At 39.3% G+C, this 16,747-nt stretch overlaps 1 protein-coding gene across 1 annotated transcript in view; it reads right to left on the bottom strand.

Moving 5' to 3' along the window:
* cpne5b (copine Vb) overlaps positions 1 to 16,747 on the bottom strand; it is a 127,445-nt gene that overhangs the window by 28,557 nt on the left and 82,141 nt on the right. Inside the window, exons 9-10 of the mRNA XM_031747859.2 lie at positions 6,263 to 6,366; positions 5,032 to 5,136 (exon numbers count right to left, since the gene is read on the bottom strand). Of these exons, the coding sequence (XP_031603719.2) occupies positions 5,032 to 5,136; positions 6,263 to 6,366 (209 nt within the window). The remainder of the gene's footprint in view (positions 1 to 5,031; positions 5,137 to 6,262; positions 6,367 to 16,747) is intronic.

Below are 16,747 nucleotides of genomic sequence, written 5' to 3'. Positions count from 1 at the left end.
AGTTCAGCTTTTATGCTCACACCTCCTTCTCCCACTTGTTCTCCGTCTTGCTTTTATAACGAGGCAGCGTGGCTTTTAATTGTATTTGAGGGGAGAGAGAGAGGTTGCATGTGAACCAAAGCACGCTGAGTAATTTAAACTCACAGATGGATGTGTCTTGCGGTGACAGACCCCCTTCGTCATATCTTTTCAGTTTGTCCACTGATGGGGTGTTAAAAGGGCACGATCATCCATTAGCTGTGCTCCCCAAATGGGATACTGACAACATCAGCCTTTTGAAACTATTTCCAAACAGAAGTAGTAGAATACATTAAAGCCCTTGGACACTCCTTTGGCAGCACGTGGATGTTTTTAGATGCAACACCACACTGGCTGAAAAAAAAAGTGTCCTGTGACTGGAGGGGAAGTCAGCCAAAATAACATACGGCTGTCACTGAAATATTTACAGTCAGCTGCCATTGGAAGTTTAGGATTTAACAAAGACACTGAAACACAAATGAAACAGAAGTTCCATTTTTTCATCCCCTGATCGGAGAGTTTGAATCACTGGAATTTCATAGATTCACGCCTAAAGTGCACATCGCTACAATATAAACTATTTTAGGGACAAGGCATAGCCTGGAAAGCTCAACATGGTCTCACATTTAAAACCTATTAAAATAAATGGCATGCTGAATAGAGTGGAGAGACCGTGTGCAGCACTATTTTTTATTTGCCTTCCAGTGGCTGTTTGTCTTGTTTGGAGGAGAAAATCTTGCAGGAAGTGGGACGGATGCTTTACTTTTAAAGCGGAGACACTGTGTCTTGCTAGTTTTATTCATTTAGAGATGCCACTTTGGAGAGTCATGTTAAACTTCAGCTTCTCCTTTTGTCAACTGGTGCAACGACTGGGATGAACGTGAGTACAGGAAAGCAAATCAGCAGTCGGTCATCCACTGACTTATGGAGGCAAGGTGTAGAGATACCTCGATGTCTTCGTCAACATGAGATGGGCTCAGAATGAGAGTATCAGATGCACATAACAAACAGCTGGAACTACAGACGCTGTCTCTACACCCTGATACACTCATGCCAGAATAGGGAAAGTGTTCTGCGCTCGCTCCAGATGTGGAAGGTTAGGTTGACATTATGTTGAAGGCAATGTTTGAAATACTAAGGCCTCGGGCTAAGAGATAAGGCCTCTCTGGGAAAGGCATATAATGTAAGAATAAGTAAGAAAACAACATATTTACTTCAGGTTATTGCTTTATCCATGTGTGTCATCCATCGTAAAAAAAAAAACATTTATATTCTGCAAAAATATGCCTCTGTGTTGAAGTGTAAAAGTTGGTGTATTGGAAAAGAATTATTCAAACTGCAGTGGAAGAGACTTCAGAAATAAATCATCATAATGTGCTGTACACCAAACAGGTGGCTTAAATGTCCACCAGGTGTAGCTTTAACGTCACTCCAAAGACAAAGAAAACACAAATTAAACAGAAATGTCATTAGCTAACAACATATTCTCAGAAAACTGGGAATATGGTGTTAGCTAATGTTAGGCATCATATAGAAACAAAAGATTTTTTCATATTTAAACTATACATCCTGGGTAGAAAAATACTTTGTGATAGCTTAACAAGCTACATTATACAGTACATTTTTTCTACCTGACCCTGTAAGTAATAGCCCTGCCTGCTAAATCACAAAATAATCCCATTGTTTTTGAGAGCTGAGTTTAAGTTACCTAACCATACCCTGGCCTGATTACTGCCAGACTTTTTAAATCAAGAAATCACTTAAATTAAACGTGTCTGAAAAAGTGAAGCAGGTTAAAAAATCTCAAAATGTAATGCACCATGCCAGAAACTAAAGAAACAGCTGAGAAATAAAGTCTGGAAAGAGTTACTGATGAACCCATGAATTCTGCTCTCTACCAGAAAATCCTGAAGGAGAATGTCCAGCCATCAGTTCACACCCTGAAGCTCAATGACACCCAATTTTTGCAGCAGGACAATGATCCGAAGCGCACCAGCAAGTCCACCTTTGAATGGGTCAGAACAAACAAAATGAAGGTTTTGGAGTGGCCTAGTCAAAGTCCAGACTGAAATCCAATTGAGATACTTTGGCACGACCTAAACGGGCCATTCATGCTCAAAAATGTGGCTAAATTAAAGAGTGATCTGAAAGACTTGCCAACTATTTCAAATGCTTGATTGCAACTTATGGATAGCTTTGTTCCCTTATTACCTGAAATCATTATATAATCAGCTGCATTTTATATTTACTCAGGTTATCTTTGTCTAATATTAATTTTTTTGATGATCTGAAACAGGTAAGTGTGACAAATATGTAAAAAACTAAGGAATTTGGAAGAGAGCAAGTATTTTTTCACGGCATTAAATACCAGCCATTTCTGAGGGCTCAGTCCACAGATTATATCTTTATATGGCTCCATATATTTATTCTAGAGTCGTGTTGCATGATTTACAGTTCCAAATAATCCTTATTTATCTCTGATGGGCCTCGGTGCATTCCCACAGCTCATTCATTGTCTGAATCGAGTTGTTTTCAGCTCCTCTCCCTTTAAGCCAACTTGTTCTAATTGGCTGTAACTGCAAACTGAAAGATTCAAAACCAGATTTTAATTATAAATGTTTGATACTTGTACAATTTTAAATAGGTCTGGACAGTATTAGATATGTTTGTTGTATCTGGCTCTTTGCATCACATTAACACTTCAAATATTTGGAAGGTTTCCTTCACTTGATGTCTGTAAGCAGTAATTGCATACTGGCTCAAAATGACTGACAGCCTAAAGAGCTGTGTTTGCTGACTGGCAGCCTGGGCGATAATGTACCATGACAGAGGTTGTAAAGATTATTTATTAAAGAATCTTGCAAACTATGTAATTAAAAATACTGACAGGCCTCCCCATTGCCCTCTCACAGGAACACGAAAACCAAAAAAAGAAAAAGAAAAAAACACTGACACACAAAGTTGATTTCTCACCACTCTCAAATATATAACCTGTTTATAGCACTGTCTTGGTGATATTTCAAGACACACAGAATCTCCTGCTGTTTCAGCTTTTGGCTTGTCACATTTCATTATACTGTGTGGGCATGTGTGTATGCGTGTTCATGCTTTCATAGCACAGGAACATTTAAGGAAGTGCCTTTGATGTCCAGCTCGGTCCCTTGTGTATGATTGGCTCTGACAGGGTAGCGAGCACTTCTTGGACTTCTGTGTGATTGGCTGGCTGACACAGTTTCGCCTAAAATTTATCGAAACACATCTTGAGGCAATCCGACTCATCCATAAAATCAGAGTCATCGGTAGCTCTGTCCCTTTCTCTTTCTTTAGGATTCATCTCAGTTTTCTAAGCACACACCAGGTTCTCAGCATTTTCTGTAATTACTTTCACTGCATACAAAAAAAGATTGGACAGACACCTTTGAGAGAGATAGCTGAGAAAAGAGAGAGAGAGAGAGGCAGGAAAAAGATGCATGAAATATCCCCCCCCCACAAAAGTGATCTGTCACAACTTTTTTCGTCTATCCTCACAGCTCCTTCATGATTTAGTTTGTTTTCTTCTCAGAACTGTCTTCTAAATTAGAAACAGGCAGATACCCCATGAGGAAAGGGAATTCATTACTTTTCTGACACAACATATCTGCATTAATTACGTGCCAGGAGGGAAGAGCAACCCATCATTATTTTAGATATTTGGCAAATAATGTAATCCAGTGTAAAAACAAAGAAAGAGGAAGAAGCCTGAATCATGACAGTGTATTTAAAATGCTTCTAAATTCGTAAACCATCATATTAGTCACGTGGATGCTCTTTCATTTTTTTTTCCCCATCGACTCACAATTTGTTAAGCCTTGTGTTGTCTGAATAATGAGCCTTCTGTTTTCACCCCACACATATGCGGTTTACAGTGCTAACAGTAGCTTGGCCACTCTTGAAACAATGGCTGCTTGAATTAAGACACTGACAGCTGAGGACAGTCTCACCTCTAACCTGTAACTGCTATTTTGCTAAAGTATTGCAGAAAGATTTTGGCTGAGGCTAGCTAACAATTATTTAAAGTGTTGGTTAAAAAAAATCTGGCTCAAATAGTTTAGTTTGAATTCAAACATAGTTTTGATAACTTGATATTATGATAAAGGCTAAAAGTGACAGGTCTCAGTAAGTCAGTATTCTTATCAGCTGATGTTTTTTTTTTAGCAATGCTAAGTCTTAGACCTCAGTTACACGGGCTTAGAGACCAGTTAGCAAACACAAAAACTCCTTGCAATTGCTTTGGTCATTAGCATATTGCTGTAGTTTGCATGGACAATAGCGACTAGTCTGCAAATACTAGCAAACTACTACTAAGTTTTACTCCTTGTAGTTTCACTGCAAGCTTTAGTGAAACTTGAAAAAGTGCAATTTAAACCTTTGTTCATATTCAAGGTGCAAGTTTCACTGTGATGGCGAATAGTCTCCATTTCTGGTTTCCATCGCACATTTCACAGTTTCACTAAAGCTTGGCATGTAGTTTGCTAGTGTTTGCCGACTATTCAGCATTTTCCTTACAGACTACGGGTGACGATTGCAAACATGTAATCTAGCAATCGCAACAGGTCAACGATTATACTCTTCCCTAGCAACTGGCAGTTACCAGAGTCAATGACTGGTCTCTAGGCCTGTATGAATGGGGCTTTAGCAATTCATTTTACAGCGACTGTCAGCAACTTTCAGCAACCACTCACAGCCAGTCAGCAATTGGTTGCTAACTGGTTTGTAAGCCCACGTTGAATGATACCTTCAAGAGCAGCATTTTTAACTGCTTAATTTTATAAGAGAAAAGCTTGTTCAAAGAGAATTGTAAATTTGTTGCTACATCACCATCTCTCATTTCAACATTACCGACTGTTCATGGTGTGTGTATTATATTTATTATCAGGTAGAAAGAGAGGGTCAACAGACCCAAATGCAACAGTGTGGGGAAAACAGCAGATATGCAGATAAGAAAGTGTAAAGTGGGGGCAGATTGTGTTATACCTGTCATAATCTCCATTGCAGAGTGCTCGTACTGGGATGGTAAAAGGCTGCCACACTGGATTTAATGTGTTCTTCACCACCTCTGTTTTGTGGCAGATAGTAAACCTAGAGAAGGAGAACAAATGTTATCAAATATATTCAAGAAAACAGTGAAATAAAATGTGTCCTTTGTTGCTTACAGAAGCCAGAGATAAATACAAAACTATGCAAATAGGAGGGAAGAAGCAGGTAATGTAAGAGATGTGCAAAACAATAAAGAAAATCTTGCAGTCTTAAATAGGGCTAGGCCAGTCTCACATATTTTAGACCATAACGAATAATTTTATATTTTGTCTAACTTTTTAATTCCCTATCTTTGACCGCAGGTGAGACTATGATATGCTAATGGATCCTTTGATATCTAAAATGTTTTGCAGAGCAAAAACCTCCTAAAAAGCAACAACGTATCATAGTTTTAATCCTGCCTTTTTACCCAAAGGCCTGGATTACTCATGCACTACTAATTGCCTCAAGCCTTTCAGACCCCTGTGACTGGTTTAACCACGAGCCTCTAACTTTTACCTCCTCTGGCCACCAACAACAGATACTTGTAGCATGCCTATGGGGATTGGTTTCCCAAGCTGTTAACATAAAGAGAAAAATGCATGAAAAAAAAAACTCAAACTAGACTAACACAACACTTGGTAAAGCATCTGTTGGCAGATAGCGCTGACTCCGTGACAATTGCAAAGCCCTCTGGGAGGCTAAACAGCACTCTGGGAAAGCATGAGGAGATAGGAGAGTCTTGTGCATCCCTACGTGAATTGCCTCAGAAACTGTTTTTCCTGTTGGTTTAAAAGGCAGGTTCAGATGCAGTTTTCCTTTATCTGTTCATTTTATGCTTCTTACATTAATTGCCTCTTTTTCCAATTTGCTCTCCTGGAGTGTTTTATGTAAGGCATAGTCATGGGAGTTGTGGTTGTGGTGTGAACTGGATAGATGCCTCTGTGCACAGCTTTCTGGGGTGTACGCACCTCATGAACCACTCCAGCTCCTCTCTAATAGTCATAAATTGCTGTTTCTGTCTGTAGTGTTCCACTAAATGTTGTGCATTTCAATCATGGACTTAACATGGCAAATGCAGCACCTTTGAATTACACCACCGCACCAAGACTGGAGCTCCATGGATTATGTCTCAGGAGCCTTCCTCAAACGCTTCCCAATGCAAGACAAAATCACAAGCAGCACTCACGTTCCATCCTCGTTGCTTCTGTAGAAAACCATGAAAGGGTCCGACTTGCCAAAGAAGTCCTTTTTGTCCAGCTTGTTGGCACAAAACTGCATGGTGGCACTATCCTGTAGGGATGCATGGGAATGTTCATCGTTAGTTCTTTGTGATTTTATTCATGGTGGCCTATTTTTGATCTCGCTTCCTACTTCTCCACTTTTATCTTCACAGCTTGCAGGAGGGCAACAGATGGATGCAGCTGTTTGTGCATCACACAATAGGATACTGAATACTGCATGATGAAAAAGCATCTTTTCATTTCATGTTTTCTGACATACTGTAGTTTGTGTAGTTGTGTATATTCTTTACAGTGACAGTCAGACATCTGGACTGTCAGTGTTATTGTCCTTTCTGTGCTTTTTTTGTTGTTGTTTTTTTAAACATTACTAAAGACATCAAAACTGTGCGTCTGATAGCAGCTTTGCAGATTCTTGGCTTTCCCTCAAACCGGCTTCGTGAGGTCATTTCCTGGAGCTTTCCCGACGGTCTTAAAGGAATTCACACTTAATGGTGAGGACTTGTTGGCTAAATAAAATGTCAACAGTGTCACCAGGAAAGACCATCACACCTCCTTTTGCACTGGGAATCGCACATGCCGATACCATCTGTTCACACAGCAGTTAAAACATGACCTTCAACGTCTGTTTCCTCTTTTTCTTCTTGGCCTAGCCTTTCTCTTCTTCTTAGTATTATCACTATCCTGGAACAGTTTCACCATAAAGGCCTGATTCACACCCTCTCCTTCTCCTTGATGCTGAGATGTGTCTCCTACTTCAAATATGGGAAACACTGATAGGAGCTCTAATCTAAGATTCCATTTGTTGGTCATTTCTGAGACATGAGACGTAACTCAAACTTGCTTTCATGAGGTGGCCCTCAAACGAGACAGTTTGGTCATAGTGTTTAATGTTTTATGCGATGACCCTTTGAATGACCTTAATGTCTTAAGTAATGATGTTTTTTGCTGCCTTTGAAATCATGAGTTATTTTTCCAGAGTCTTTCCGACAGTCTTAAAGGAATTCCCCCTCAGATTATTACAGCATAGCGAGGACTATTTGCTGTATACTAATGAGATAGATTGGAACCCATTAAGATGGCAAAAAATGAATTGCACATAATCACTGACAACATTTTTCCTGAACACAGATTTAGGTTCAACTAGGTAACATAGCATACAAATCATGAACTGCTATTTAAGGGTTTTCATGTCCACAGTGTTGTTCTATAAGTAGCTTAAAAACTGACATTATGTTAACATCCAAATCCTAAAGCTAGATTATAATAAATTTCTATTTAATATTTTTTTTAAAAACAACGATACTGTCAGGAATTCGCTGCTATTACAGCTTCTCTGCTAAGAGTGCCACTGTTGAGTGTGATGTGAGGGTGTGACTGCAGGAAAAAACTGGCACATCAGCTTACAGGTTGAAATTCAAACCACTGATTGAAATACTTTTCAAATTAAAAGTTCACATGCAATCTTCCCTAATAAATGCAGATTTTTCTGTATCTACTTTTAGGAAAATCTGACATTTTTGTCTGACATTCATGGAAATATAGAAAATCTCACAAATTTAAAAAAAAATGCATTTTGCAAAATGACTGGCTGGGCAGCTGAGTGCATGGATGGACAGACGGATGGAGACTTTGGTAGATTTTCAAATGTGAAATTTAATGGCTCTGGACTTTTTCATATTGACATTTCACATAGACATAAGACACCATCTAACTGCTGAAGATCAGCAAAAATTAGCTTCAGTGGGAGTCTAAAGGAGTTAGGACTCACTGTCTGTCCACTACATTCTCACACATACATGCGCTCATGCATGTGAGAATTCTCGACACTGCTGCTGAAAAGACAAAAAGCTTATTTCTTCAGGTATAGAATAATATTTTGGCAAAATACTTTCCATTTATTTATATGAGGAATGGATTTAGACATATGACTATCTAATGCTTTAGTCTGCGTAGTGTAAATGTCACCTGCTTATATGGTCTCGCTCTGTCAAGCTCTGGCACTCGGCCTAGAGTCCACTCCAGCTTTATCTATAAACACGACCTAATGATCCACCACGCGCACATGTGTGTGTGCCCGCAGACTTTGTAATCAATGTACCGTATCCATCTAGCAGCAGTCTTGCTAAAATTAGTGTCATCTGCTTACCAAGTCTAATTCTAGCATGAGTAATAGTCATCAAGCTAACGTCTTCTGATACCTGTCACAGCATCTGGAATGCATCAGATGCTTCAGGTTCATTTCGGCCTCAGAGGAACACCAAACACAAAGTATGCTTTGAGCTTGGGGCTTCGGTTTGTCTAATATGTTCTGAGGAAGGTTGGACGCACTTACAGGGACCTTTTATGCTTTTCCATCAGAATTTCATATTAATTGAGACATGTTAAAATGAATCCCTGTGAGCCAAGAGTTCAGGCTTTCGATTCGAACCTTTCTTGTTTACACGGTCATATTAAGTCATACTTTAACTTATAAGATCACACGGATAACTTCCAATAATATCAACAGAGCAAGTGCTGTTAAAAACAGTTTTATTGGAACTTAATGAAAACATTTGCGCTGAAACGTATTGTTATTGTTGGCAGATAACCAGTTAATGGAATTCTTATGCTTACACCCTGGCATATCTTTAAGAGAAATTAGCTGTGAGGGTGGGTGACCTACGGCTATTGTGGATAAACAAAGATAAACAAACATTATACACCACAAATAAATCAGAGACCAGCAGCAGATGCTGTGAGATTAATTCTTACTGCAAAACAGCTCGTATTCTTCATCTGTAGTACACCCACTTTCTCTAACAAATGGGCCTGATTTTGCATTTTCTCCCACTGCTGTTTATCATGAAACGTAGCGCTTTTTAAAGCTTCAAATATAAATCACTTGTCCGCTGTTTAGCATTGTACTACTACTTGTTTACTGCTGCCGGTCCGTGTTCTGGGCTCTCCCTGTGTGCGGAGATGGGGACTGACAGAGATGGGGCCTGACTGATCTCTGGCACATGAGCTGTAGCTAATCTCTGAAACACAGTGGGTTCATTACAGTACATTTAGATGCTATAACAGTAGATTGCTGTTGTTGTCAGAGCCTCAGGCCTTCCACTGGGCAGCCATGGCGCCACTAATGATAGCTTAATAGCTTTTTAATGTTGCAGCTTGCACCTCATGTTTGGTCATGTGCCGAGTGGCAAATCAGCAAAAGAATGTGTGCGAGATTGCAGATGTGACAGGCCGGGTTTGAGAGTGAGGGCTTGAGTGTCTTTATACACAAATGCATTTTAATTCCTGTTTGCATGTTGCTACAGTGTCCTCTCACTATTTTTTAATCAGACACGGGCAGGCACGCTGCAGCGCACTCAAAAAAACATCACATCCAATCCAGCAGCCAGAGAGGAACTTTATCTGTATTCTGCCCTCAGCCTGAGGACACACGCACACTACATGACTGGCGTTTGACACAGACCTCCTACATTGAGCTTACTCGCTCACTCACTTTCATTCTCTTAAAAAAACACTCTTTTAATCCTGAGGGAGAGTGCTGACACCCACACTGCTTACTGATTGATGCACAAGCATATGTATGAGTATGAACGTGAGAAGTAGAATTTTTTTTGCTGTAGCAACAGATTTCATTTCATCTCTGGCTCTTTCTTTTATCCCATCCCTGGATACTCGATGAATATTTTCTATTTCAACAAGTGCCTGACTTCAACAAGTTTCTTACTGCTCGAGCTCTCAGTTCAAACTGCACTCGGCTGTAGCACACTTGCATTTTTAAAACTCTGAAGGCACATATTGCAGTAAAAGTGTGTCCGTGCACCTTATAAAAAATTATTAATAAACTGGCCATAGGCTACAGGACCACAGACAGAAATTTACATCAGTTCCAGGGCAGTAGGTAGGCCCGAATGGTCACACTAAATTAATTCAATCAATAATTTTTAACAACAGTCTATGTTCTGCTTTACAACACTTTCCCAACCCACTGACTGCAAGCATGTGTATGCTGCACGATCTGATATCGTCGTGTTGGTGTTGTTCCCAGATCAACATAGTAAATGTTGTTCCAGGATCAACATTGCAAGTGACCAATCAGAATGTTGTGATGTCATACTTTTGCGACTTCGGGAAAAACCGCCGTAAAACAAAAAACTGTACTTAAGCTACGAGAAACCGCCTCTGTCCGCCAATCAACAGACCCTGACCCTAACCCTAAGCCTTTAATAAACGCTAAGCAGAATTGATATTGTCCTTGCAACATTGGATTTTCATAAATGTACGAATGGCTTGGCGCGCCAAAGAATAACATCACAACAACGTGATTGGTCACTTGCAATGTTGAACCTGGAACAACATTTTCATGATGATCTGGGAACAACACCAACACGACAATATCAGATCATCCGTGTATGCCCGTGCATGCTGCATAAAGATAATCAAAAAATACACAAGTCCTCAACTCCTTGTGCACCTCTGCACCACTTCAGCTGCTCCAGCTACTTTAAATCACCTCCTTTAATTCCTGTTCTTGATTCTTCAAGTTAAGATGCATAATGGATCTAATCCACTGTATCAAAACAGAAACCCTTTAATTTGCCCTTTTCATGACCAGCAAGCTACTGGTCATGCTCCGGTCCCAATGTGCTACCTCTGGGCTTTGTGCAGACTCTTCCACTGCTGTTTGCTTTCTGGATTTTTTTCAGATGCCACATTCTCATCAGTAGCGAAAATATTTACATGAATCACTTTCACGCGGAACTTGATGTTTGTTCTAAGCACAGGTTTGAGGTCCACTGTGAAACAATACCTCCAGGGTTTGTCCTAAAAGTAGCAGGAAGGTGGAGGCAGTGTAGATGTCCACAAGGAGACAACTTTGAAGGAGATTTTGGCCTAAATGTTTGGCTGCTATCGCCTGTGAGGAAGATAGCATTCAAAACTTGTCCCCTGCTTCCTTCAAAGATTTTTAATCTGTGTCCAGTAAAATGAAATGCATAAAAAATAAAGACTGAAATAGTAAATATTAACCCTCAACAGAGATTGAGAAATTTGTAAGTTAAGTTTCAATAACAGATGCAAGGGTGTACTAAATCAAAGATATTCTCCTGATAAAGGTTGTTAAACTGCTCCCAGAAATCCAGTTAAAACTGCAGTCTGGGATTTGTGGGGTTTATTTTACACATCTGCTACGGCGTATCGACAGCAAGCTTTCAAGCAATTTAGCAGTTGTTTGGTCCTGAAGGAGTTTTAGGGATCCAGCTGCAACCTGACAATTTGTGTTCATCTAACCCTCAGTGAAGTCCTCTAAATATAGCTGGAGTTGCCTCACAACCAATACCGACCTTGTCATGTTGCCCACAGCTTCTTTAGACCATCTAAAGATGCTGTGATAAAACGTTTAACAATAAATAGACAGTAGATCATATTTTTTTACTGTTCTATTAATATAAATGTTAATGTAAATTAATAGCAATGCGTGTGCATGAGTGTGTGTGTGTGTGTGTGTGTGTGTGTGTGTGTGTGTGTGTGTGGGTGTGTAGCAGTGTTGCTGCTACTTTGAGTCAGCAAGTAAAGACACCAAATCTCCGAGGAGTTGACAGGCACATAAAAGCATTTATGATGACAGCATGTAGAGGATATTAAATATGCATCTGCTTCTGCCTCATTAACACTCTGAGCCACAAACACACACACTTTTGCACTCCTGCTTTGTGATCAACAGCCCTTTGCTAATATGGAGAGAATCGTATCAATATTTAACTTGAGGGACAAAGACTAGGTAGAGACACATTCACACCCTTGAGGGGAATAAGGAAGGACTGTTTGTGTCAGAGCAGAAAGAGTTACTGACGTACTAATTACGAAAAAAGAAGACAAATTAGCAAATGTATACTATAAACTAATTTATTAGAAACACATTGGCCTGAATTAGTGTTAGCCTGTGTGTTGTTGGGGTTTAACGCAGAAAAAAAAAGAAAAAGGGGCAATCAGCGAATTAATTAAAGCCCCAATTGATGAGTCTGAGAGGAAATAGTGAGTCAAAGGTGGGCTTAACAAGATCCAAAGTATACGCTGCTGTTGGTATGTTGTCCTTCTGTGTTCAGTGATGTATGAGAGCACAGATTTATGATCGCTAACATACATGATCATATTGATTGTCCAGTCATTATAAACTGTGACAGTTATTACACAAACCCACTTAACCCACTTCCTAAGTCTGACATCATCTGGGTCCAAACTCTTCTTCAGTTCCCAAACTCAAACAAACACTGTGGCATCACTGAGAATTTAAAATAACCCAATTCTTTCATCTCCAATGAAGTGATGAGTGTTGCTGCTCTCCCAGATATACTAAAGTTTAACATCCAAGCATCCATGAAAAAAGAGGATTTAGGAAGTTTAATGGGCTTAGAAGTTAGCAGGAAGTTAGCTCGCTAGTTTCAATTTAAAGATGGAACGATATAAAATGCTATATATACCATATACCATAGTTACAGTGATATACGTAAACAGAAGCAATGTTTGCAGGGAGGTATTGAAGTTAGGCTAGCTGGTATATAATCGTATTCTACCTGGTTGCTAGCTACAGAGCTACTGTTAGGATAATATAAACACATTAGAACAGCAAAGATGGAGGATGACTGCTAACGTTTTTTCCCCGCAGTAAAAGTCAGTGTGAGGGTTCCTGATGAGCAGAGACAAAAGCTGAAAACGGACCGTGCGCAACACGCGGTTAGTCACTAACAAGCTGCTGCCTGATTTGAATTACTCACTCTGAAAAATACCTGATCCTAAGCTTCATGTCCTCACTGAAATGGTTAGCCTCAGAGTGATTATTTTCTGAATCTTTCAAATATTTGGTGCCTGGTTAACTGTGAACACATGGGCTGTAGTTCCATCATAAGCTTTTAAAAACTGAGCTTAAAAATGTGCAGCACATGATTATTGCTAATAAAAAGCCAGACAGGCCAACAGTGATCACTGATTACTTTTAGGGGCTTGTTTATTATATTAAATAAAATAAGATAGAATTACAACACGAACAAGAGCCTCAGTGAACGCAGTAGGAGCTTGGACCCGGAAGCAGCGTTGATCACAAGTGAATAGCTAATATCTTACTGTTTCTTTCCTCTGTTCTTGCTTGATTTATAGCTGCAATAAATCTGAATTTGTGCTCTATGTTTTCATGATGGTTTGTAGAATTTAATAAGTTTACCAAACAGTGTACATGAGTGGAATTATGCAGAAGCAATTTCTCCTCCACACACAAAGCATCTTCTAATGACCCCATTCCCAGCCGCTCCAGGTTTTTCCTCCTTTCTACATTTCAATACTGTATTTTCCATTTTCCATTTGTTCTCTGCTCACGCTGATCGAAAACCTGTTCCACTTTGCTCCACACCAAATGTTCTGAAGGCTGCCCTTCAGATGTATTGCACAATCTGAAGTGGAATTTAGAGGCATCAAAGAAGATTTTAAAAAAAATAAAATAAAAAATAAAAATGAAAGCACGGCAAGTGGAGGTGAACAGACGAGGAGGCTGCCATTCGGATTTAGGAAACTGCTCTGCTCAGATGAGAATGTTTCGTCCTCATCACAATGACAGAAAGATAGAATCAAAGAAGCAAAAAAGACATTTATATCGGGGCCTGTCAGAAAGCAAATGAAGTTCCTGGCTGTTACACATGCAAAGAGTAAACATCTGTACTCTTAGTAAGGAAACTTCTCCACTGGCTGTTTTGGTCAATCACACAGATGGCAAAATAGTCGGGCAGGCAGTTAAATTTGTGCAATTAAAGCAAAATGAAAATCCTCACGGGGATCTATCAGCTTTTAATGTGGTGGAAGTTTCTCTTAAAGCAAGCGCAAATATAGAGATGCTGGGGGCAAAACCAAGCTTCTGTGCTCCCACTTTGTGAAGAAAGAGTTGCCTTATTGCCAGTGGGATTCAGTGATATAGTACATGTATTGGAAGAGATTAGGTGGTCAGGGCTACCATGAGGATACTGTACACATCCAGAACTGTGTGCAAGAAAAGTCAGCACACTACCAAGCGAAAATGCCCCCGTTAGATTTGGAGGGGGAGCGGCCACGTTGTCAGAAATCCTGCAGGATTTAGGATCCCCGAAACATTTGAAATTTGCATGAAGCCATAACCACCCCCGCAAATTGGTTGCTTCGGGTGTGTTGATAGCGTCAGCAAGTGGGTGTTAATCAAATTTATGTGACCTAATATTTTTATATTTACCATGTTTAGATAGCAACAAGAACTTTTAATAACCAGCACACGGAGTTGGTGAAATGTTTCAGTATACTCAGATTGATTACTTTGCTCCATGGCTCATAAACTTGATTAAATAGGAGAACAGTCTTGTCTTTAATTGCTAGCTCCGTTTCATAAGCTCTCATGGTATTTTGTCCATATGCTTCAGATTTATCAAAGTCAATCTGTTGTGGAAATCAGAGACGAATAAATAATAGAACATATTTTATTCGGGGTTGCATTTGTTTTGTTTTTGTTTTCTTTTTAATATATTAGCCTTTGTGTAATCAATAATAATTCAATCAGGGTAATACAACATGGAACATTTCTGGCAATACCTATTTTGTTTATCTAAAAGTTGCATATGAAGACACGGAGCTTCTGAGAAAGCGTTAATAATGGGTAAAAGAAATGAATCGCGGTCCGGCCACATTAAAGAACACATCTTCAACCATTCCATGTTTTTCTTTAATTTTCTTTTTCACATTTAAAGCTTAATGATTTCATCCCCGAAAGCCAGTGTCACCCATAAGGTCTAGTGATATAGACTAATTGCGTCCGTAGACCATACAAAATATAGAGAGAGGATGTTTCTGTGGGTTAACATTCATTTTTTGGCATGAGCCAGCTCTGGTCTACAGCATCACCAACTGAGGGGTGAAGATATATTTTTTCACTGTCTTTGATCTACACTTAAAAGTCTGCTACTGGCATGATCACAGTGGAGTAAGAAACCTTATACTGAGAGATAAAATGTAGGGGAGCACACTTTGATTCATTTTGCACATACTGGGTATGTGCAAACATTACTCCCACCCTGGTAAAGCATCATAATAATTATGTTGTGGCAGTAGGTCGAAGTAAAGAAAGGTTATAATAAAGTTCCACCCTGAAATTGAGATTATCACACAGTAGGTAGGAAACTCAAACATTTTGATTCGATAGCCCATGAGCTTATAGGTTGCAAGAGACATATTAACAAAAAAAGCAGTAATTAAGAGGTCCATAAGAGGTCGTTAATAATGCTGATTTGCAAAAAGAGAACAGAAGTTGAGGGCGACAATGGTAAATGTGGAGCCACATGCTACATTGCATTACATCCCAGTATAACGTTTTGCTGTTATTCAACATGTCAAGAGACTCTATACACACGGCCCCTTTGCAGGACCCCAGACTGCATCTTCAATGTACTTGCATTTCTTCTAATATCCATATAAGAACTACAGAAACTACAGTGAAACACTGTAAAGCTTTTCCAAAGTTACTTGATCTTTGCAGTACTTTTATTGTTGTTGCAGCACTTTACGTATGCAAATGAGGCTGATAAAGTTTAATCATTTATGCGAACAGATGTATTAAAACTTCCTGCTGTAGACTGTGTAAGCGAAAAGACTTAAAAAAAATACTGGCCCACCGCACGCTCGCTTCTACTGGGACTACATCATAAATAGAAACTGGTAATAACGCCAGCTCATGAATACTTAATTCATGTTAACCTCTTAAACCTTGCCAGACCCACCAGCGAGGCCATCATTACAAAGTCATGTTCACAAAATCCAGTGGACTGTACTCAGGTCAAGACGTTGTTGTCTCTCCAGGGATAGCAAATGTCTTATTATTATAGAAGGAACAGAGAGAGAGAGAGAAATTTTAAACAGTCGTCACACAGACGTGGTGAAGAAGGTAAGTGATATATAGCAGAGTTTACATGTTGTTTGGATTTTCAGGTTTAGTTACAGGAATAGGCATTTTATTATGAAAAAATCTGTTGTCTATGGCTGAAGACAAGGCTATAAGAGTTGTAAGAGTGAAAAGGTTTAAATACTCAGTCTATATAGTGTAGCACTATATACATTTGCCCGACAATCAAAAGATCACTGGTTTGATACCAGGAGGAGACACAACTGTCTCGGGGGGTTGGGAAGGGCATCCGGTGTAAAAAATAGAATATGAGGTGACCTATTTTGACTAACTTTGAGTATAGTTCTTGACTGTAATAAACTGAGCTAAGAGTTTCTGTAAAGATCTCTAGGATAGCTCAGCATTAGTAGATTTTTTTTTTCGCAGTACTTTCTATTACAGATGAGTAATAATGTTGTAATAGTAGAGTAAACAGACTAGAAAGTTATTACCACTTCATTACAAAAGTAATAGGAAAGTCATAAAAGTATTG

This window comes from Oreochromis aureus, linkage group 5 (assembly GCF_013358895.1).
Source record: "Oreochromis aureus strain Israel breed Guangdong linkage group 5, ZZ_aureus, whole genome shotgun sequence".
In the NCBI taxonomy this organism is placed as follows: Eukaryota; Metazoa; Chordata; class Actinopteri; order Cichliformes; family Cichlidae; genus Oreochromis; species Oreochromis aureus.
Note: the sequence above shows the minus strand (reverse complement) of the source record. Positions and strands in the feature narration are given on the sequence as shown.